Below are 25,397 nucleotides of genomic sequence, written 5' to 3' on the forward strand. Positions count from 1 at the left end.
TCTATAGAAACGACATGAGTTCACAATATCACGCCAACTACTTTGTTAGGTTACAAATATGAACCATTTGTCATCAAAATAAGCCACCAATTTCCAACTGAGAGTAAGGAGTGGAAGGGTTTCTTCATTTGTACCCTTACGTATAATATTGGCAAAAAATTAGATATTTTCCTAGAAAAATCAAAATCTGTGAGTCATTGCTAGATTAATTTTAGTGTAGTATTTCGGATAGACCTTGGATAGATTGGGCAGACAATTATATTGGTAAAAAGTCTAACCCGTCAACTTCTCGACAAAAAAGCTGTCTACCGACAAGGATGAATTTCTGCATAACTGCCCAACAGAGATCAACAAATACAAGTGATATAAAGATATGTCAGAGTGGTAAATGTAAGATGATGGATTGTCAGAAGGTTGGAAAGCTCGTTAAATCTAATATATATTAAGATGAACTTTTGTCAATTGGATTTTATACTTTTTACATATAGAATGAATATATCAAAAAGCAAAATTGAAGAGATCATGAAAAATCGAGAGAGTAACGTGTCCGAAGGCAAAGTTTAAGGATCACGAGAATATCTGGTCACAAAGTCCAACCTCGTCCTTCTGTGCATGGCGAAGCGTTCAACGACCGATTGCAAACATATTCTACAACATTTCTGCCAATTTCCTTAAATGTTTAGAAAGAACTAAACGAACAACAGTAGCTGCTCGAAGATGAGAACTCCCAGAAATTAGAACACTAGTAAATTAGAGCAATTAATTTATCTATACATGCCACTCTGAAATTAGAATAAGTGGTTCTAATTTCCGAGTTTATAATTACGTTTTCTGTTTATAAAGTATTTTCTTGTGATTTTTATATAGATGCCGCGCAAGGGTGCAGCAGTGTGTGGGATTCTCACCCGCTAACACCAGCCCCACTTTCTCCTTCTTCCTTCCCGTGGACCCGCCGTAAAACATTACTTCCTGGGGAAGACTACGCTTTAAGCGACCAAACCTTCCGTTCTTCGTGTCTTCCTTGTGCGCTCCGCTTTTCCAAGTTCCGTGTGTATACTTTTGATTACGGAGTTCACCGTACACCATTTTCCCTCCGACTTCAACATTTCCCCGATGATGTTCTGCTCTGAGTAAAATCTCGGAAAGTGGAACACAACACGCGCCAGAGCCTCCGGTGTGTAACCATATTCAGAACAAAAGGGAGAATCATCCAACCTGAATTGGTGCAGATACTTCCTGTAACCACCATGTCCTGACAGGAATTGCGTCAGATAGTAGTGAATCTCGCCATGACGGCGCTGGATCCACACCTCAATAAGAGAAATCAAAATGTGGATCCAGTGAACCCTCTGCGCGACATTCTACCGTTGCTGCTACTTTTCCAGCGACTCTCGCCTTGCCGCCTTTTGGTATTCTGTATCCTTTTCAGGTGGATTCATTCTCCTTTTCTCGTACAGACAGCGTGCCTCACCTGCCAGAATATCCGTCAGGATCATTTCCGCAATAACACACGCTGCTTCGCCTGATATTGTTCTGAAGGCGCTGCACATCCTTAACGCCACTAAGCGGTAAGTCATGTTTACCCTCCTCCAATTACTCTACTCGTACACGCTAGTGCTTCCTGCCAAACTGATGCTGCGTATAATAGCGTAAGGCGAACTACTCCGGCCATAAATAATCTGCGACTGTATCTTGGACCTCCAATTTAAGGCATCATCCGCGATAATGATTCGCTGGTATTTGCAGCGTTCTCACAGACATAGTGCAGGTTTCCCTTGAAATTGATTCTAGCGTCAATCATCACCCCCAGGTATCTGATAACCCGCTTCAAAGTGATAATGTGGCCACAAACACGAATATTAACAGTATTCCTCTTCCTACGGTTGGTAACCAAAACCGTCTCCGTATTTTGTTCCGCAAGATCAAATTGAACCATCTCCAGCCACGCTTTTATGGCAGTAATGGTTTCGTTAGCGTACACTTCAATATCTTCAGGTTGTTTCGCAACAGCAACCATGGCTAGATTATCTGCGAAATCGATTATCGTGGTCTCCTTTGGCACGGGAAGGACAAGGACCCCATTATACATCACGTTCTACTGGAGAGGACCCAACACTGAGTCCTGTGGTACGCTTGCGATGGCGGCGCACTGCTTGAATCTGTTTGTCCGTCTGTTTGTCTATCTCTCCGAACACGCATTTTTCTTGGAAATGGTTGTAGTGATCGACACCAAATTTGGTGGAATGGTGGGAACTGTGAACGCTCACGCAAACAGTGAGTTACATAATTCTATGTGGAATTTAGGAGGGGGCACACATGCAAGAGGACTGTGTACATTTTTTTTTCCAAATATTGTCACATGGGGTATCAAATCAAAGATCTCGGTTAGTACTTTCAGATGCCAGTCTTAGTTTTGCCATTTTTTAGGAAGGTGGGGAGCGTCTAGCTTCCGGTTTCCAGACTTATTTTAGGTCGGGTGTGTAACTTTGTTCACTCACTAAGTGTTGAACCTCGGTAACGGTAAACCGTTGGACTACCAATTCGATACCTCCGTCTGATACATTACTTTGAGATAGTCTCACTTTAAGGAGCCTGCAAGTCAGGGAGTTTCTTTCCCTGAGGTCAGGGGAGGAGGGGAATTGTTAGTTCTACAAACCCCCTGCCATCCGGTCACCCACCGTTGAGTTATATCCTCGTAATAAGAACATGATCATGATTCACAAAACGATTCCTTTAGTCAGCGCTCCTCAGCATCTTCTGACAACTGTTGCCCCATCCCAACTTTCGCTTGAAAAACAATAGTCGGCGTCGTCCACCTACTAATATTACGCAGATAATACTGAACATCTCCATGCCTGCTTAGAAGCTGGGAAAGAAATAATCAATCTGATCGTGTTTTCGGTTCAACCACGGACTTAAGTTGCTGAAAAGCCGCGCAAACTATCTGCCTCCTCAGTGTATGTTCCCGTTCTTTACCAGTAACCACCTCCCTTGAATGTCTGAACTCGTTAATAGTCTCACGTTGCCTAGCAAGGAGAGTAACGATAGTTTCTCCCGTGACCACCATCACAACCAATTCTGGCACAATGTGGTAGGCAGACGCCATCCCCGAAACTCCCCGTTTCTGTATTTGCACAAGGTAATTAGGTAGGTAATTACGATACAACTCTTTGCCAAGAGCATTAGTATAAACTGTGCACCATAGAACAAAACAAATTGCGTTGCGTTCATGAAAAGGCGGCTAAAGCTAAAGGCCGGATGTCTAACGTTTGCCATCAGCCGATTTAATGTCGAAACTCCAGCAGTGTTCAGTCCGCTACTGCCTTGATTTACTCGAAGTAGCTCATCTTCGTGTCGAACGTTAATCCAAGATAACATCCCACTCAATAAATCTCTGGTCCAACTAAGGGCTTTATTCATCAAGATATTCTCTTTCAAAAGTGATACATTTCGTCTAACGTTCTCCTAACTTTTCGATACCTTTTTGTATATATAGATAACATGCTAATCTTTGCTCTCAAAATAGGCCTCAGTTTGGCAGTCGTTTCTTTATCTGAGTGAACTATCTATTCTATACCTGGAGCATCTTTTTGAAATCTGCAAAAAGCCGCTAATTGCTGGAGAGAACCGCTGGAGAGGGGACGGGAGCAATTCGAAGGGTAGTTCATTCTTTTTCACCATCATTTTTATCGGTTTGTGACATGGCACATTAACCTGGGAAAACATCCAGTTTGGTGCCGCCGTCCGCAAAGAAACCAAGCTTACTAGATATACAAATTGATCGACGCTTTCGGTGCTCTACCCTTTAATGCAGATAAGGACAGTGTAACTGACTCAGAACCTTGGTTTTGTTGGTGTTGACCTTCAGTCCAACTTCACTTGCTTCTCTTTCCAAATCCAGAGCCACTTGACCAAGGTCCATGATCCGGTGAGAGAGCAAACAGATGTCATGAGCGTAATCGAGGTGTCTGAGGAAAGATGTCATCGTCTATTGAATTCCACGTCCTCCAAACAAGGCAGCATGAAGGACGTCACCGATAGCATGGAGAAATAATATTGGTCACGGGATGCAACCATGGCGGACTCCGCATTGGATCTCAAAATCCTCCGAGATTTTACCTCGGTGCAGCACGTGACATTTTGCGCCATCACATGTCGCTCTGATAACAGCTATTAGTTTCTCCGCAATGCACCCTTTACGTAGGGCATTCCAGATATACTCCCTGTTCACGCTATCGAGTGCCTTCTCGATATCGATGAAGAACAGGTGCAGCAAAGATATTCCGTGTGCTGTTGTTTAACTATCATCCTTTCGATGGAAGGAGCATGTAGATATCCCTTCAATTGCCATACTCAAAACGGGTCCCCTTTTTTGGAATCTTAACGATCATCCCCTTCTTCCACTCTCTGGGAAAGATCACGGATTCCCAAGGTTTCTGTACGAGTAGAAGCAGCAGATCTGCAGTAGCGATAAATAGCTCTGTGGGGAGACCGTCAAGCCCAGCGGCTTTACTCCGTTTGAGTGCATTGATGGCCCTACTGACTTCTCTTCTGCTTGGAGGAACATTTCGGATCCGCACGTTACGCGGACACTCATCTCATGTAATACGGTTAAGGACCCTGGTGAAGTGTTCTTCCCACCTCTTCAGTCGTTCATCATCGTGGATGAGAAGCCGAAGTTTAACGTCCTTCACAAGTCCATTGAAAGATTTGCATATTCCGCTTCCCTTCCAGCGCAATAGCAAACACTTTTCTGTCAGCGTGTACACCACGCAGGACTGGTTGCCGGCATCCAATCATAATAACAAATCCCTCTGCCACCAGTGAGACTTCAACCGCGACCTCCCGCTACGACAGCCCAGTGTTCTAACCACTTGAGCCATCCGGACATTTAGCATACTAGTCAATAATGGTTTAAAGGTTAGTTCTATCCAGTGGTGCTATCCATCAGACCGGAGACTTATTGGGTTGGGCGTTATGTAATCGTTAGTTTTGACTCTTTAATCATCTCGCCAATCGATAAGAGATTCAGGATCGGGATTTTCCTTTCAGTTAAAATGAATACTTTTTGCAACCAATAAACCGTGAGCCATCATCAATCCGCTTACCCAACGCATCAATATGCTAAGTCTGCTTCTTGCAACAGTAAACAGTATGTACGAAAATTTTCTTATATGTCGAGTCTTCGCAGAGTAGCATAAGAAGTGTTCGAGAGGTTCGGCCCTAAGTTGGGTCCCTGTGCTACCTTTGATGGAATTTTCATGCTCCGTTTGACCTCCAGAGTCCGCCGAGGAGTAGGTCCGACGGATGTTGGAACATCAGGTTGTGTACCTTTACCGGCATAGCGTCGGATCTTGAATTTCTCTCGTTCGTCAGTGCCTCTTGCAGGTCTTTTACTGTGAAAAGTGCGCAATTTTTAGCGCCTTCTATGTTATTGTCATCAACTGGAACGGGTTCATCTATTCGGGTTGACGTGAATTGGGCTTAGGCGGAGCCTCGATCTCTCTGATGTTCAGTTTACAACCGAGTCTCTACAATTTCCCATCCACCCCGTCGTTTAGCCCATGCTCAGCGGCGTTGGCTTTTTTCTGTTTATCACGCTGCGGAGTTTCCTTTTAGCTGATCCGTACCCTGTTATTGTGGTGCGAGACATCTCCCTGTCGCTTAAACGTTGTGCCTATCGGCAGGACTAATCGTGCTTTCTGCTGGTCAGTAATAGGCGGTATCCTGCAAGGATTAGAAGCCTCGTAGAAGTTATTCCCAGATACATAACTGAATTTACGACTGCGTCGGCTGTAGCGCTACTCCCCCCAAGTGTCCCCCAATGTGGCTCTCTGTTCTAAGAGCTTCGACGAATTTTCCGATGTTCACCTTTGCGACATTCCACGCGCGGGTGATTACCGATATTAAGGCAGGCATTCAATTTGAAAACAGTAAATTAGATGCATCAACCGGAAATTATGTTTCTCTTGATAAAATAAGCCGGTCCTTAGGGAACGTGTTTTTTTTAAAGGTGGATAACGGAATTGCAGTGTTGATAATGGAGAAAACTGGTTAAGACGCGGTCATGTTGGAAAAGCTTCGGACGGGAACATATCATAAATTAAAGAAAGAAAGCCAGATTCAATTAAAACGGAAGGAAAAGTATTGAAGGAGTGACGCTACATCATCGAAAACTAAGAATGCCCAACCACTGGTTTCGATCGCTGGGTGGAAACGCTGCCTCACGCCTCTACCCGGAGGAGCAGCTTGACCAAAACCGACTACGGGTGGCATTTTGCTCTATTTTTGCTTAATTTAAAACCGGACAAGATTGAGAATTATTTTTCGAAAACGCATGTCACTATTCTGCCCAAAAAGGGATTGTTCCTGTTGCGGTTGAGTAGAGAACTGGATATTTCCATTCGCAGCGCCATGTTTTGCTCGTTGAGTTCATGCGGAACCCACTTATCAAGCTTCTTCACCTTTCCAAGCTGTTGTAAGTGCCGAGATACTGTCGAATAGTGTACGCCTATTTTCTCTGCAATGTCACGAATCGATGATCGGGGATCAGATTCCACTATCAAACGCAACTCGTCGTTGTCGATCGATGGTCCTGGGTGTCCACGAGGTTCACTTTGGAGGGTCATGTCGCCTGATCGGAATTTTTCGAACCACCGCTGTGTCGTTCGTTCGTTTGCTGCGTCAGCTCCAAATGCTCTGCAAATGTTTCTGGTTGCCTCCGCTGCGTTGTGACCAAGTTTAAATTCATATAGAAAAAGTAGACGTTTTTGACTCCCTTCCATGCTTTTTTCTTTGAGTTTTACTTGGAACTTCAATGACGATTGAAACTGAAATGACTCCTTGATCGAACGAACGACTATTTATACTCAATTATCCCATACCACCAGAGTCACCTTGCGGCAGTTTTAAACATTAAAATCATAACTAACTTCACTTCATTGAAAAATCCGACATTTCATTTGCAACAACCTAATAGATTGCTTTCAGGTAATACAAGGGTAAACGGTCCTAAGCTCGCCATCTACTGAAGAGCGGAATGGAGCAAGTCACTACGCAAATTAGTGCGCCCCGCCATAACTAACATAGATGGCGGACTTAAAACCATTGGACTACAATGAATTCACAAGGAATACCTCCATTTTTTGGTAAACTTCCAAAAAGTTTTTATATGCTGTTATTAGCTCTATTTGCACAGATATCGTAATGGGATGTATTTTGAGGCCTAGATCGATGTATCGATGGATTACTATGATTTTTGCAGATCCTTCAGTTGGATAGGTTCTGAGAACGAGACACGCTTCCTAAACATTTGAAAGCAGACTGTGACATATAATGTGCTCCAACAGCCGATGGCTCACTCTTTGGTAGCAACACCAGTATCCTTTTTTTCAACGGGGTCCGGAAGATGACCTCTTCCAAACAGGTATTAAAAGTGAAAATAAACCACTACAGTCTTGCTTTTATTGCCGATTTCGAAGCTAGATCGGTATTCCGTCCATCTTGGGTGTTCTCTCATCCTCTGTTATAGTTGAATTATTCTTGAGGGGATGCTCTCCTACGATAGCAGTAGTATATCTGATTTGCTGCGGAAATACATTCGGCACTATTCTTCATAATAAAGTTACCACACCCTGCTTTCAACTTAGCCATTGCCGCGCACACAGTTCTTTTAAGAAATTCCTTTTGCGCTCACGCATTGCCTTCCGCAGTTCTCTCCGGCCTTTTCTGCGCAGTAGTAATTTCTGCCTGTTCGCAGGCATTCAACACGCAGTTGTTTAATTTGGTCGTTCCACTAGGATTTTGGAAATCAACTGGCGTTATTTATTGGCAAAGAAGCATCATAGGCTGCGACTACGTCTCTGATAATTTGCTCAGATTTTTCTTTCGCTGTATCTGTTGGCGTACCGCTGCGGACATTTCCGCGTCAAACATCCTTGAACTCCGCTGCCTCGTCGAACGTGACCTTATGTCCTTTAGATACTCTATTCTCCTGCTCCCTATAACACCAAAAAATATAGCTGGATGATTGCTATATGTTTCACTAATTCGTCAGGTGGCTTCACTCATCAACGCACTGCTTACGATGGGAATTTCTACCGGAAAGTCTATTATCCTTTACGGAAGGTATAGGTGCGTACATCTGCTATTGGCAAGCACAATATCCAATAACCCCTCTCTTTATTAGAAATTTTTTTCCCCCACTCGGTAGATCATGCGTTGAAATCTCCGGTGGTGATCATGGGGGATCATGCACTTTCGTATAACACTAGTTCATGTAAAGTTAGCTTATATTCATCGTTTGCCACACTTGGTAGAACGTAGCAATTATAAACATGAACAACAATAATTTCGACTTATGCAATCCATTACACATTTATACAACATGCATTTAGAGTCTCTCTCGCAATTCCTTACCAAGTGACCTTGTTCCCCACACTGCATGAATTGATCATATATATCATATTTACTTGTGGAAGATCTTGCTATATGACTGCATTCCAGACACCTAAGCAAGAAACATGAAATATTTTCTCCCGAATCCTAGAAACAAGTCATTCGGTCTTGACTTAGCCAGCTTCCAGCAACTTATTTGCCCAAACAGTTGACAAGCTGATGGTTGCCGTTAGCATGCCGCTGTATACGTAGCGCAAGTTTTTATTGTGGCAGCTCCCCCAATCTGGAGTTTAATTTTGCTATACCAATTCCCTCCTTGGTCGTAATCCCGTCGACGTCCCAGCACTCCAATGCTATCTCGTGGGATAATTGTCACCTTACCTAAGGATCTACTTACCAAGTTCCGATAACTGACCGCCCATTCGCCTTGCGCCTTGCGGAATTCCAGAAAATGTTTTGCATTCTGCGTTCTTCTGCTTTTTATGACAGTGTCATCTTGCGCAAAATCTCAGCGTAAGAAAAGTCACCTTTGCTCTCGATAACAATCGGGTCCGTATGGGGTTTCCTGCATTTTACATATTTCTCTGGCTTTACAATGACCCAAACACTTGCTTTCATCTTCTAGGGTTTCATTTGTGAACTCGAGACATTGCACTTCTCCCACTGTTGGATCCTTGGAGTTTTTGCACTTGCTTGGTGTTGAAAGCTTTAAGCCAGCTCTTCTCTGCTCCTCTTTATCCTCAACAACTTTCCACTTTGGGGTTGTTTGAATGGCTCGCTCCACACTTTTGGTAACCCATAGATGCAGGTGCATTCCCTATACATTGGACCGTCGGAAGCAGTTCGTCCATGGCATATTTGCACCAGTCGTTAAAGTTTCGGACCACCACCTTAATATAACGGTGTACGTTGTGCTTCGGCCCTGCAAATTCATTGAAGTTGTTCAGGGTATTACCCATCCTGCGGACAGTTTTTCGCCCGAAGTGTTTCGCTAGCACTCCATCAGTTTTCCCTTCGTTGGCATGCCCTACTCCTTCCTACGCCGGTCACAACCGTTGCACTGTCACTACCTGGTCTTCCATCCGTCCGCACGGGACTAGGTGGAAAGAAAACATTTTACTACTTCGGCTATAGGAATCCAGGTTAGATCCGTCCACCCGGGTGTAGGTGGAAAGAATAGAATTTTACCACTTCGCCTACAAGGTTCCAGGTTCGCCACCTCCTCCTTATAAGTTGTTGAATTATCCGCTCTGGTGGTCCCACAACCAACCAGCGAAGCGTCTACATTTTTTCTGTCCTCCAATGTTGTTGATCCATTTATCCATCTGTCTGTCTATCGCACCCAATTCGAAAACGTCTAAAGCCATGAAATTTTGGAAAAGTATGTCGTGTGTGAATCCCTTTACATATAGCAAGTGACATCATTTTCTATTGACTTTAAGGGAGGGGGAACTGTATTTCTTTCCATAGAATATGGTTCTGCCCGGTATCGAACAAGAGAGCTTAATTGGTACTTTTCGTAACTGGTCTTACTTCTGATATTGGTTGAGGACTCAAAATGCGTGACCCAAAAAAAAACAGGTTGTTCTCAGAACCTATCCATCCAAAAAATCTGAAAAGAAAAACACAGTGGTACATCTGTAAAAAATCTAGGCTTTAAAATGCATCCCAATTCCTTAAACTCATCCTGGATTGGTACCTCTTGGATGGCAATTCTCGAAAGTTTGAAGAAAATTCAACTATTACAAACAAAGTTATAGAAGGTCAAATTTTGTATTTTATTAATTTATTGCACTACCTAAATATTGAAAATGGAAACTTAGTCTCGCGACGATGTACCCCAGGTTCGAATTCTTATTTCGATCGTCTAAGTTTGCATTTTTTGGTTGCTATACTGCTCTAGCCCTGTTAATGGTACAGTAGTTAGTATAATGGTAATGAAATTGAAGCAATATTCCATAGACACTTGTAATGACAGAATTAGATTGAACTTTGGCCTTCCGACTATCCTAAATGGCTGGTGATGACTACGAGGCAGAACTATCCTAAAACTTAAAGTTGATAAAATTTACCTGGAAGGTCAGCCCGTAAATACTGAAGCTCCATCGAAATATTCGGTCGACACGCGCGTGCTTGCCTCTATGCTAGCCACGAAATGGTGGAGAGGGGAGGAATAAGTGTAATTTAACAAAACTCCACATGTCTTCTAACCGATGCACTGCCTCCTGTAAAATAAAAAACAAAGATGGACTGCGCGCGATCCTGCCGAAAGATTAACACCTGAGCTTACCTTGGAATTGAAACAAAACAATAACGGCTCCACTGCGCTCGTGAAGTCATAAATTTCTGGACCCGGATGCCGCGACCGAAAGGTAAAATCCCCGAGGAATCGTATTCCCAATCGATACTTCTCCTGCCTAAGATGGGCAATGGGGTGCGACCTTGGAAGTTCTATCCCTACCTTGGCATCCTCAGGCTATTATAATGAATAATGCTCATTTTTGAGTGTAAGAGTTACAGATTAGCGAAAAGAGGGGAAGAGAAAGTCCTCAAAAGGATTTAGCTACAATTTATTTTAAATATAATCTCTATCTAAGATAGACCAAGAAAGATCGAAACAAGAAAATAATAAATAAAAAAAAATATTTCAAAAGCATAAAATCAAATTAAAACAATGAAAGAAAATATAAAAAAAAAACATAAGTACAAACTTAAAACAGTAGAAACATGAAACAAATATAAAAATAAAAAAATAAGAAATTTAAGAAAGTAAAAATAAAATCGTCATTTGACACTTTGCAGCGAACAGAACAAGGAATCCATGCGATGGCACACGGCAAATGGGGGGAATTCTTTGAAAACAAGTTAAATTATTTGACAAATTCAAATCAAAACCAAAAAAGCTAATTTAACCTCCTTCACGTCGCAGTCTTCACATACCATCAAAATACAAAACGATCTTCGTTCCCGTATTCAGCTAATCACTTGTCAAATCCCATCAGCCGGTCCGAGTTCTGCCAATTTTTTCTTTTGCTGACCTCGACCTTAAATTTCAAATTCAAGTCAAAAGTTGCATAATTTTCATCTCATTACAAAAGGCATTTACATTCGCTCCAGCTAGGAAAAGAAGGCTTGTATACAATAACAGGTAGCCCGGCAAACCTCTGTGTAAGAAGAAAAGGTCAACGTTTTGTACGTTTTGCCCTGTCAACATTCGGCTTGCAATATTATTATGTAAAAATTATATATATTTTTTCATGCAAATGATAGGATTTTATAAATGAAATAAAATGTTTGATTTAAATCAATCTTCGGAACTAAAGAGTTCTAAAAGCACCAGGAAAATAAGAAATGCTGCATGTTACTAAATGCACCCTCTCGCCAGATTGTCACTGGACAAGGCAAATGTTTCACATGTAACAATGCCAGGGAAACTACACATTTTAATAAGTTAAAATGTTAAAAGGTAAAATATGGTTTGGATGCGCTAACCTACACAGGAATAAAGAGGAGCCACAGAAAATCACGAAGATGAGATATGTTTATAGTCAGGGACTAGATAAAAGATAATTAGCATTTCGGGTGTCTCCTAAATATACACGTTAAGGGAATATCACAATCATTAAATATCCATAACATTAGCAACTCTTAGTGTGGAAAAATGCTAATAACGAATTATTATATTTAAGGAAAGGATTTGAAAACTAGAGAATAATTTTATATACTCAGAAACATTAGAATTAAATCAATTAACCTTGTCATGAAAGTGCAGTAGCTGCTCGTAATGTATTCGTAGTTGAATATTTTTACAATCACATTCATGTCACATTTCTCAACGAAAAATACGAATTTCTTCCGCCTTAATTTCGCTCTTATTTCATTCTGTCCTTCCATTAGTACTTTATCTTTCGTTTCGTTTGTAGGACAATTTCTGTATTTTCTGAATTCTGTAGATTTTCCTTATTTACTTCTAGTTAAGTTTCATCTTTCCTTTTATCTTCTCCTTCTCTAACTCTATCGTGACTTCTAATCTTTCATCTCTTTCAGGCCAGAAGTGTCAGCACAAGTAGCTTTAGGAGTCTCAGTCAGGTACTGAAAAACGGAAGAATATTTACAGAAAGAAAGCATAATTTTGCCTGTTTTTAAGAGGAAACGGCATTGAAGCAAGAATGACCTTTTCTAATTAAAAATCAACGAAAATGCTCTTTTGATTGACTACTATAGTACTGAGTAGCTGTTTCTGGTTCTTTTCCTAGTTACATTTTTATCTACTTAACTATTATAGTTAGTTTCTCCTCGCACACTAACACATTCACATGAGTTTCTATGGAGTTTTGCCTTGAATTTTGGTTTCACTTTTCCGTCTGATTTGCTCTTTTCACTCAACTCATTTTTGTTGAATCTTATCCTGAGGAATCTTGGTTTCCCTCTGATGAGACATGAATTTTTCATTTTTGAATTTTTTTGAATATCCGAGAAGTGATGTGACATGCTCTAGGTCGAATGTTTGATTACTTAGAGAACGTTCCATAGCGTTTTTGTTGGTTTGCCATGACCAGACTAGTGAGTAGTATTGCAAGGTTATTGATTTTCACAGAGGACACCATACAACCACATACAAACATAATTACCAATTTCATAGTTGAAAAGTTGCAGAAAATCTGATAGAAATTGAAAGAATTAATTTGAACGAAATGAATTAATTTTTCTGCTCGAATGATTTGCGTATGCAAAAAGCATTAATTTCGCATGGACACTTAAGCGTGACACGGTAGAGAGAATATTGAAAAATGCAATTACGAAATTTTCGTTCATGTGCATGCCAATTTTCGTTGGTTGTATTAAATAAATTGATTTAAACTTTTCAGAGATAAATTCAAATATTAAATTTTGCTCTGATTTGCCTTCAAAGTATATGTTTTTATAGAAAGGTATAAAAACCATAAATAAATAGCAGATTTTATTAGTTTTTGATGTAATAAAAACATAGCGAAGTTCACAGGGGTTACAGGCAATGCAAATGGATTAAACAGGTAAAGTAACGAGCATCGCCGCTTAGATTTGTAGTAGAGAACTGTAGAAGAGAAACCATAGAGAACTGATAAAAACTTCTAATTTACAATGAATCACGCCATTCTGTTAAAGAAAAAACCACGTCCCATAACACTTGGTGATTTTATAAACGTAAATACGTCTGTTTGCACTTTCTCTTAACATGATGAGGAGTTCATTAGCCACTTCTTACGCAATCATAGACGTCAAACCTAAAAAGAATCCTAACCACGCTAATCAATGATCAGACTTGCACTTTTTGGTATACTTCTTCCCTAAACGAATAAATATGTGCAAGCTTCTTCTAAATATTGTTGTCATGCCTTTTCCAGGACCTGTCCTTGACAAGAATATCAAAGGAACAATCAAATAATATTATTATTCCATTAAAAAATGACTCTACAAAGATAGTTATTTGAAAAAAATAAACGAACCAAAAAAGATTCATTACATTCGAGTATAAAATTGATCAAAACCAACTCGACTTTGGATTTCTAATATCTCATAGATTTAAGATTTACTACTAATTTCTGGGCAACATCCGTAATGAACCTAGGGGAAATTGAGCGATCAAACGACCATCCTGAGTGGACGAAGACGACCTAGAGGGAAGAGCTATCCCAGAAGTTGACCGTGCAGGTCCGCCCAAAAATACGCAAGCTCCATCAAAGTGCTCGGTTGACACGTTATTGCACGCCCCTGTGCTAGCCAGGCTCGGAAATGTGGAGAGTCCTTTGAACGCTTTGATTCCTCACGTGTCATTTGTACAAAATTAACGTGTCTATACCGATGCGTGGGTCCGCACCGGATCTAAAAATGAGACAACTACAAAGGAATTCGCGACGGCCTAACGAAATAAACCAGAACGCGGGCTAAACCTGGAAAAATTAAAACAAGTCGGGAAACCGAAAGCTCGGCGCTTCAGGTATGAAATGTTTTGTTTGCTTCTTCTGTCAGTATGTGTGTGTGATTTTGATCAAACTTCGGGATAACATGCTTCATATTATATTCTATATTATTACAAACTTTTATAACTCTAGGATAAACGTAAGGGGGGTTTTTACTGAATTCCCCCAAAAATATGCTAATATACTATTATTAACTTAATTTGAGCATATATCGATATTGAGAGTATTTTGAGGCCTAGATACCATATGGAGGCAGCTTCGTGTTTTTTCTCAGATTTTTTGGTTGGGTAGTTTCTGGGAATGGGTCCGTTAAAGAAATCACCAATTACCACCCGTCCCACTCCTCGCTGGTCAGACAAATCCCAAAACTACCAACCGGCTTCGAAACGTAGTAATCGAGAACTTTCATATGATACCCAACATGACTATATTCGATGGAAAAAAATTTAACAACCCTCTTTTGCATGTACGTTAAGCTCTTCGATCTTAACTATTTTTCTCCCTATTTGCTTTCGTTGATACTGAATTTATAATATAGATAATATGAATTCCAGTTTTCTTATTTTAAAGACTTCCTCCCTTTCCTTCTTGACCCCGCAAAAACCTGTCAAGAATGGAAGCTAACTTCAGGGACCGCGCCTTAATAAGGCAAGAGAAGCAAGCATCGAGACTCTGATCCATGGTGGATCTTCCATTTCGATCGTGGCGCTCGGGTCCGGAGACTTACGGCTCTACGCGCGTGGTAAAGCCATTCTTTAAGCTTATTAAAATCAGTTTACTGTCTGTCTGTCTGTCTGTCACATGCATTTTTCTCGGAAAGGTGGGAAGTGTGAACGCTCACGCATGCAGTGAATTAAATCATTGTCCGTCGAATTTTAGGGGGTGTCCATATATGCAAAAGGGGGTGTAATTTTTTTTTCATCTGAATTTTGGTATTTGTTGGAAAGGTTGGAACTGCGGGAGGTTGAAAGTAATCATTTCTTTAACGGACCCATTCTCGGAAACTACGCAACCCAAAAATCTGAAAAAAAAAAAATTAGGAGGCTGTCACTATATAGTGCCTAGGCTCCGAAATACCCTCAAATGCGCACTCAAATACCTTTATAGAAGAAATAGACAAAAGCTTTCATACCTGAAGCGTCCTCTCCACTGCTTTAGGATAGTAAGTTTCATTACATAGCATAGTACCCCATCTTTCTTGGTGTCAGGTCCTGCAACATATAACTCGAAAGTCATAAAAATGGTTATGAATTTCTCTATTTGGGCAACCAACCCACGTAATGTGGCGTCCGCATTGCCATTTCTGCAAGTTTTTGTCATGCCATTATTCATTGTATCATCTTTCTATATTTTATAATGGAAAGAACAATCGACTATATTCCCATAATGTATGGTATATGGTTGCTACTTGCTCCTTGGTGGGGGATAGCGCGTCATCCACCCCTAAGCGCAATCGTTCACAGCTCGCTGAAATGCACGACTTCATGAGATGCCCGCACTCGTCCTCTACAGTTTGGTAAGTGCTCTTGGGACTACCCATACATCGGTCTTTTTGGGAGACTGAGTTCCATTGCGCTTGTCTCCTCTCCACGTCTTCCGATCACATCACCTACGGGTGACAGGCCTATACTTCAACGAAGTTTTTTATTTGGAATAAAATCTTCCCAGCGTACTCCAATAATCGCAATCGCAGAGAAGTGCTCACAAATCCTTGGAGCTTTCTTACTTTCCATGTGCTACTTCAAAATAGCAACTCAGAAAAAACTTTAGCACAAAAGAGTCTAACCTCAATCTGGGTGTTGTGGTCGTCGGGTAAAATCAAATTCGGTGCCACCGTCAGTAGGAACCACGGTTCCTAAATATACAAATTGATCGCCGCCTTAATGCAGGTAGGGATAGCACGATGACCCATCAAACTGCGAACCTCGGTTTTGTTGGTATTCATCTTCAATCCAACTATAGTTGCCTCTCTTTTCAAATCAACAGCTATTTGGACAAAGTCCATGACCCAGGGAGAGAGAAAACAGATGTCATTAGCGTGATCGAGTTATTTGGGAAAAGATGTCATAGTCCGTTGCACTCCTTCACGATCTCTTGACTGGGCAGCCTGAAGAACGTCACCAATAAGATGAAGCCCCTACAGACTCCACTTTGGACTTGCTATGAGATTTTATCTCGATGCAGCAGGTAACATTTTTCGCCATCATATATCGCTTTATTAATTGCTATAAGTTTCTCCGAAATGCCTCTTCCTCTTCACGCTGTCGAAAACTTTCTCGAAATCGATGAAGAGCAGGTGAAGCGTAGATCTAAACTCCGCGCACTGTCCCAAAATGATCCATAGGGTGTTCATGTAGTAAATGCAGGAGGATCCAGGGCGGAAATCAGCTAGCCCTCTGACGATCGAGCTGTCTATGTGCTCCTTATCATTTTCAAGCAATTGAATGCATCGGCAAATGCATGATTTGAAGCCAAGAGATGTTGAGAATCGTTATTCGCCTGTGAACAACTGGTCCCACAGCAAAAGAGAAGGGTTTTCTTCATCGCAGCGTAACGGGTGATAGAAAATGGATTCACTACAGCAACCCAAAGAAAAGAACTTCTCGGAAACTGCCCAATCCCACTTCTACAACGTCGTCTTGGCCGAATCTTCACGCTAAAGAGATTGTGCTGATATTTGGTAGGCCCAGGTCAGTGTTATTTCTTATAATATAACCCGGTTAAATCCGAACGAATCCATATCTGGTCAAAAGTATCAACGTCAATCGGTGCTACTGAGCCGAGTGCTGTGTGAAAAACGGCTATAATACAAACAGAGAGAGAGAGAAAGTAATTCAAGTAATACAACGGTCGGCCTCATATTGCCTAAATCGTTAAATCCTATCTGGAACTACTCAAATGAGATGTCCTGCCCCACCCGAATATTACCCAATTCGTAGAGTCGTAATCGCCCTAATAGGCCATGAAGCATTCGCTCACCGCTTCATGGCCAACAAACACAAGTGAATACAGCGTTTCCTGGTCCCAAGAGTCTCCACAGAGTTTCTGCTCCCATTTTCCTCGCCGTCACCTTAAGCACCTGCTTGAACTCGACATGAATTCAACTAAAACGGAGCTGCTGCTATTCATCCCCAACACAAGGGTATCCGAATTCCACCTCGCGCGACTAAATGAAGAAAGATTGGTTTTTTTCCAATGTAAAGTACCTGGGTGTAATCCTAGATCCGAAGCTAAATTAGAGATAAAACCTAGAACTGATGGTTAAGAACACCTGTATACCCTTCTATGCCTGCCAGAGGCCTTTTTGCAAGGAATTTGGTTTCCAGTTGGGGATGGTTTTCTAGATGGCCATAGTCGTACTATGAGTAAAAATTACAATTGAACGAAGCTTAATAGGATTTCTTCTCTGTAGTTTGCGGTGCTACCAGACTACGTGAGCCCGGATGCTGGACGGCGAAGCCCTATGGGCATAGTAACATTATCGATGGGCTACTTCAGAATCTCTGGGTATACGACACGGACTACGCCACATGCAAGCCAAACTACACGAGAAACTTTCCTGGCAACTTTCGAACCAGTGAAGACTGCAAGACCGACGGCATGTTGCAAGGCTGTGATACAATATTCTTCACCGACGGATCAAAGATAGTCTATGGAGTCGGAGCGAGAGTTCTCTCTAATACACATAGTATATATGAGTCGTACAGTAATCCGGGTCGTACAATCGCCAGCGTATTCTAAGTGGAAGTATTGCAATACTGGAAGCCTGTCATTAGCTGCAATTCCTTTGCGATTGCCCAGCTCTAGCTAAAGCCAGGCTACGGACACTAGGCAAACCATTTTTTAAGGACCTCATAGAGACTCCTGCTGCAAGGTGGGAGTGCTGCACAGCTGTCATGGTCTTAGGAGTTTGTGGCATCAAAACGGCGTACCACAGCATGCAGCAACCGCTAGTACCAACCCTACCTGCCTAGTGGAACAATCATTATCCGCGTGTTACGGTGACTAGCCATTTCATCCATGAGAGGCGAAACTACAGCAGATGTGATAGAGAAGTGCTCCTCCACCTCTTTAACTGCTCGTCATAGTAGATGAGGAGTCAATAGTTAACGTTCTTCACAGGCGATTTGCGACCCCATGCATGCTTTTTTCGTAATGCAATGTACACTTCTAAAATCATTACGTTCTACGACATTTTCCGCTTTTGCTGTGCAGCACACTATCATTTCGCACACTACGTTGAACTTCCCGGGATTTCACGTGATGTTGAAGTTCGAGTGCAACACGCACGCCATCGTTTGCAGCAGTCAATAGAACCTTCAACCTCACTCCACTTCTAAGACTCTGCAGTCAAGTAGTTCTTATAATGCAACCTCGGGATGTCGCCGGCGAGCTACGTATTCTTCATGGTGACCCAATGCCTATCGATATTCCTAGGCGACTTACTCAAGGTATCTTCCGTAAAGTTAGCAAAATAGCTCTCCCAATGTCGAGCGACGGCTATATTATTGAACCATTTGGTGTCAAACTTTGGGGATCGTAGCTCTCCAACCGTACGAGAAGTGGCGAACGCAATACGCAAGCGAACGTAAGTGATCATCAGATTGTGATCTCTTTCGAGGTAGATGTTAACAGCTCTCTTGTTACGCACATCCATCAGACAACTCCTAAATCTACTGCTTATCATAAAGTGGTCAATCTTATATCGTATAGTTTTGATCAGTTAACCTCAGGGCAGGTTCTGCGCTCAAACAATGAACTACCAAGGACGTGCCCTTGGTAGCTGCACAAATGCAAATACCTCCCACCATTATCGTTACTGTTGCGAAGATTAGAATTTTTCAAGAACGCCAAATGATTTGGAGTTTCGCGAGTATTGCAGGAATAACAATTCCACTGACAGACAGGCAAACCTTGTAACTTTACTCATGCGCATTACAAGTCCAAATGATTTTGTTTTTGCCAGGTCAGGTCTCAGGTCAAGTCTTTTTTTTCAAATTTCTCAAATGGTATACCGAAGAACCGTCAAATCAAACAAAGAATATCGTCCATAATACGGGAACACTTCTAGGAAATTTCAACAAAAGAATTTGCTCATTCACCGCTTCCACACTCAACAATAACAAGTAAAGCAATTTATTATTCCAAAAAATATTTGAAGGCATTTCTAGTAATCGCGCTGGTAACGCTTTTCAAATGATAGTAAACTAAGCCAAATTTGTCATAAACTGTGTGTACTGCTGCAAAACCGTGATAAATATTATCGACCCCAATGGAACTGACACTAACACGGTCAACTGTCGCCAATTGCACGATTTGAGTACCTCGGATAAACACTTTCAACTGCTGTTCTGTTCTTTCCTAGCTTATTGCTAAGGATAAATTTAAGGAGGTACTCACTTCTTTGTTTGGTGTCACTGCTTAATCATATTTCATTATGAGCGTTGTCATCGAGGACGAGGCAAAGGGGTAGCGCCTTCCTCTTCCAAAACTTCACCAGCCTAGCGACTTATTCCTGCGTGATTCGAATGTCGTCTCCGGAGGAAGTAACTTGATGCTGATACTACCTCTCAAGTGCTTCCCGGATTTTCAATGAAACTTGGACAACCACAAGGTATCCAATCAACAACTATAAAAGACATAGATGTATATGTATATTTTCAATTGCATTTTAGAATAATGCAAGCTCATGATTTTGTCGCAAGAGGAATCTCAAATTACCTGCAGTAGGGTTCTTGAGCCAGCACTATTTCGATGTTATAATTAGAAATTGCCGTTGTAATTACTGCAAATGCAGCTTTTGTATGATTTATCTGTAGTGCTGGCCATCGGTTCCATTAATGCTTGAAACCCTTCTCCAATATCTGCTCTGACATGGCACTTCTTTGCGTATGGCTGTTCGCTTTGAACCCTAGAAAATCCAGGTCTGGGTCGTCGGGCTACTTTCCTATTCAACCCCGCTCTGTATGGCTTCCGTGCTTCCTACGAGAACCTCGATAGGTTTTCCACCGATATGTCTTCTGAAATATCATTCTCCGGTTTTTTCCTGCGCACATGCACAGTTACGTCGTTTGGTTTCATCCAGAGACAGGTTATCTACCCCGATCGTGAGGAATTTCCGTTTTGCCTCCACCTTGCCTATAAAGACTCTCAACAATCGCCTATGAAGATTTTTATTCTAAGCAATTAAAAGACCCAGAAACTTCTCAGTCTTCATCGCTACAGTTTAGGGAAGTCCATCTTCCCGGTTAACTCCGGAAATAATTTCGGCTGTATAGCTCTGGTCAATAAGGCGGATTTGCGCTCACTATAATTCGTAGTCATGTCGTGGAGCAATCAACATCTGCGAGCCGTTACGGTCACGCTGCTCCCAGGGCAGAGGTGAGGCAGCGTCTGACGATTTGCCTCTGCCCTGGTAAGAAACCGTAAAGCCGTCATCGCTTGACATTTCTGTATAGCTAGTTAAATGGTCTTTACTGCACTAACATAGCTAGAGCCTTCGATTGATCCCCGCTGCTCCCGTCTTCCTCAATTCTGCTAAATCCACAGCCTGTAAAGTACCAATATCCGTTACCAAGGAAAGCACAGAAGAAGGGATCCTTGCATTTAAACTAAAAATCGAAAATAATATTAAAAGTATTACTCTTCCTCAATTCCATTCGCAATGATTGTGAGGGACTGGTCAACAAGTGACTGGATTGGGGTTTCAGAATATCCTGAAAGTATTCCCCTGTTAGAGAGTTGTGGGCTAGAAACCAGAGAATTTCTAAATTCTATTTTTATTGAAACGTCGACACCGCCTTGAATAGGGACCTATCTCATGGTTAAGAACTCTGGCTAACAAAACGGTTTTTGATTGTTTTCTTGAATGTGCCCACACTCAACAAAAGTATCGAGCAGGCGGCAATGCTAGCTTCCAGTAACTTGAGCGAAATTTCGGCCTAAGCAAAGTGGAATAATGAGACTCTGAATGGCACTCCTCTCTTTTCTGTGGCACTGAGCTCTTGTACATTAGAAATCCTAGTGTTAGCAAATCCACATCCGGTTACGGAATGTTGCTGTCGATTACAGCAACGCATCCTCTCATCACCTGGGAACTGGTTTCTAGCAAGACATTGACTACGAAATTCCGGTCAAGGTTAAGGAGCATCATTCACAGCGTCAACGGAGACTCCCTAAGTAGCAATCATATACCGGCTTTCTAAACCTAACGTTGCGATTGGTGGTCGGATGCCAAATTGGGCTCTGACAACAAATTACTTAGATATGTGATGGGAAGACATAGCCTATCAAAAGCGGTTTGTAAATTTTCCGCAACTTTCAGCGCCTTGTCATCGGCGGCACACTGCTCAAACACCGGCCAAGAACAAGCTTCGTTGCAGAGAAAAAGTGCACGAAGCGAGCAGCGTAATGTGCGCCATGTTAAAACAAACTCTTCCCTTACGAGAGCAGTAGAAGCTTCCGCAAATAGCAACGGTTTCACCACCATATAATGCGGGCATCGTTTTCCTTATCGTTTCACTTGCTGCTATGCAAATAGTAAGGCTACAGCAGTGAGGCAAGCACAAGGATGAACATAGCCATCCATGATTAATCCGAACTTGAACTTGGCCAATGAAATCGAGAGGCAAACCACTGATCAACTCACTAATTATACTGTAACGTAAGTTTAAGGTGAAGCAAATAAGACACATCTGTTGAAATAAAAATCTAATTTTACAATAAGTTGTCGGGAAATGGTCAAAAACCCGACAGAATTCACTTGGCCTTAGTGACAAATAAAGAAATATAAAAGTAATAATAGTAATAAATGTTTTATCGCTTCAAAAGATACTTTTAACTTAAATTATTGTGCTTAAAGCCATCATAATTATATATTTTATATTATATACTATATTTTTTTTGTTATTTTTTTACAATAACATCCATAGTTAGAAAACATAATAATAACAGTTGTAATATTTACAAAGAAAGAAAGAATAATATCGTATGTATGTATAAGTTATTATACAACTGGAGGCAAAATCAGCACCCGTTCAATATGTACATATTTACAACGCCCCACCAGGAAACAAATGGCAGAACTGAGCACGGCCACCGCTAACCGGCATCCCGCAGCCACCAGTACCAGGATTTCTCTTTTTCATCCCGTTTAATATCAATTGCTCTTGCTCTAGAGTATCTCCAGTCGAATCCCGGAGCCCCCACTGTCAAATTCGGGGGGTATTCTATCCTTTTGTCCGTGGCCCGTCTATGTATATGATACATAACCGGATCACCGGCAGAATCAAGAATTAGACTATTCCTGTCAAGATACACGAACGCTTCGGGAGGAATGAAGCCTGTCGTGAGATTTTTCTCGAAATACCCATCATTTAGTTAGAACGGCTGCGAAACCCAAGGGTTCTCACCATGCGAAGCAGATCGCACTACATGATTCCGAATCAATCTGACGATAACTGTCTCGATTCTTGGCACAGCAGCAGCTGCATACATCACTTCATTAGTTACATAGTGCTCATAGTTTGACGAAGCAGTCCTACTAAGCCCCGTGCAAGCATGCAGACATTTCCTTTCAAAGATCCTTATTTTCTCCATTTGGCTAGCACTCAAATTAAACCAGATAGCACACCCGTAGGTGAGCACCGGTCTAACCAAAGTAAGATAACAAATAATCTTAACCTTCCGGCTAAGATGTGGAGCATAAAAGAGTCTACGGAGAGGCATGAATGCCTTGCGGGCGCTCTCTAGCCCGACTTTAACGTGCTCGTTAAATTGGAGACGCTCGTCAAGACGCACACCCAGGTATCTAACGCACTTCTTATGAGGAATGCGCTCAGAACTATCCTCGTTCGCGACAATGTGGAAATCTCTCCAATTCCTTTTCAAGTTCCTACTGGCATACGCCAAAGAATTTCGATACAGAATCGTTTCACACTTTTGCGCATTGATTTTCATCCGCCAACTGTTCGTGAAGAACTTAATATCATTGAACATCTTCTGAAGTTCAACTTGCACCTCAGTTGCCTTCTTGTGCGCCGTGTAGGCTATCAGATCGTCACCAAAGGCAACCAACGACCTTTTAGGAGATTTATTAAAATCGAAAGAATTGAGCAATTCGCCGGCAAATACCGCAAAAAGTGTAGGCGCAGTCACTGTCCCTTGCTGTAATCCATTCAGAACATGAAATTCTCTGTTAGTAGTGAGATTTCCGTCCATAATGACAAAGCACTTGCCATACAGCATACTACACATCATCGCTACGAGGTGACTGGGAAACTCATTCTTCAGGAGCCTGAAAATCAGTCCATCCAACCAGACGGTATCAAAGGCTTTCTCCATGTCTATAAGGCAAGCGCTTACGCACTCACCATTGTTAATCCGCCAGCAAATATCAGACGTCACCTTCGTTATTGCATGTATTGTCGAATGTCCAGATCGAAATCCGAATTGCGCGTTCGGCAATAATTCCTTCTTCTTGATATGCCCGTTCAAGGCTTTCAATACCAAAACCTCAAACACCTTGCTGATGTTAGGCAGCAAACTGATTGGGCGGTAGCTTTGAGGGCTGGATGAATCCTTCCCTCTCTTTAAAATCGGGAATACTCGGGCTTTCTTCCATTGTCCTGGAAAGAAGGAATTGTTCAATAAATTATTGAACAAAATGCAATAATTACGAATGGCAATGTCTGGTAAATGCCTGAGGACCGAGTTGGGAATGCCATCCATACCGGATGATCTCTTATTGTTTACTCTTCTGAATATGGAAGTTAACTCTACACATGAGACAAAGTAATCAAGCAGATTATCACTCGGTATGAGATCGGGCTGCAACGCAGAGCTAAATTGGAGAACTCTGGTGCCATTCAGGCTATATTTGAAATTGTGGACATCTCGTTCTACAATTCCGAAAGTCGCGTTGGCTCTAAGTCCGTTCTGGGCCGATGCACCGATTCAAAGTGCTCCCCTATAAGTTCGAGTTTCAGAGCACCATCCATCACGATGTAATTGCCTTGCACATCAGCAGTTACACTATTCGTGTCTATACCTGTTGTAAGGTGTTGTATCTCGCTGTCACCGACTTTAATTCTCGGTACAGTTATTCGTGACTTTTTCCGGAATAACGTATTTATCTTTGGAAGTTCACTTCATTTACGTAATGTTGACGGATAAGATCCTGCGCGATCGTTAGAAGTGATTTGAACTCAACCAATATGGGATGATGGTAGTCCCCATATCTCCGATCGATTTTGTTGACGCGAGTGAGCAGAAGGCTTTTCACTTTTTTCAATCGTTTTATGGCTGCAGTTTCATATCCTTCCATATTATTGCGAGGTTTAATCTTAGGGACGACTTGTTCAATTGTATCCAGCGTCAAGTTCTCCAGCTTGAGAAGATACTGAAGTATTTCCTCGTTGCTCAAGTTCCTGTCACCTGGTGCAATTGTACTATCGTTTTCCCCATCAAGAGGTGGGCATTTTTCTCGATATCCCCGATTAAACCTCTCTTGGAATTTCTTACAATTTGTTTGTTTAAAGTTCAGCCTGTGGACGCCACCGTCCATCGGCAGAAGGCGAACTCTTCGTCCATCAAACAGAACTTCAATAAGAATAGCGTTGTTTCTGTTGTTCAGTCTTTGGCCCATTCAGAAGCAGAAGCGGCTCGTCTCGACCGGTTGCTGTGCCGAAGGTTTGATCTGGTTGTAGTCGTGAGGCTTCCAATCACCGTTCATCGTGTCAAGCCAGCGTTGTTTCAGCCGACCTTTTGGGCGTTTCTCATTGATTCTGCTGTTCACACCAATCTTGGTAAGTGAATTCTCATTAGCGAAAATTGCATGACCATACCATCGAAAACGCCTCTTCCGGTGCAACCCCATATCGATCGCAGGTATCGTTATTTTGGATGTGATCATAGCGTGTTACTCCACTGAACTAACCCAACATTTTCATCTCCATTACTACGAGACGGCGTTCATTGCCTTTCATAGTTGGCTAGCACTCAGAACCATAGAAGGCCACAGCGTGTACAACATTCCGGGAA

The 25,397-nt window shown here is 41.9% G+C and overlaps 1 protein-coding gene across 6 annotated transcripts in view; it reads left to right on the forward strand.

Moving 5' to 3' along the window:
- LOC119658037 (calmodulin-A-like) overlaps positions 1–25,397 on the forward strand; it is a 498,102-nt gene that overhangs the window by 344,819 nt on the left and 127,886 nt on the right. For 4 of the 6 annotated variants that reach the window (XM_038065276.1, XM_038065273.1, XM_038065272.1 and 1 more), the window contains one exon: positions 12,445–12,486. The exons of the other annotated variants lie outside the window; for them this stretch is intronic. In XM_038065276.1, coding sequence (XP_037921204.1) covers positions 12,445–12,486 — 42 coding nt within the window. The remainder of the gene's footprint in view (positions 1–12,444; positions 12,487–25,397) is intronic. 6 annotated transcript variants of the gene reach the window in all.

The sequence above is a fragment of the Hermetia illucens genome, chromosome 5, assembly GCF_905115235.1.
Source record: "Hermetia illucens chromosome 5, iHerIll2.2.curated.20191125, whole genome shotgun sequence".
Classification (NCBI taxonomy): domain Eukaryota; kingdom Metazoa; phylum Arthropoda; class Insecta; order Diptera; family Stratiomyidae; genus Hermetia; species Hermetia illucens.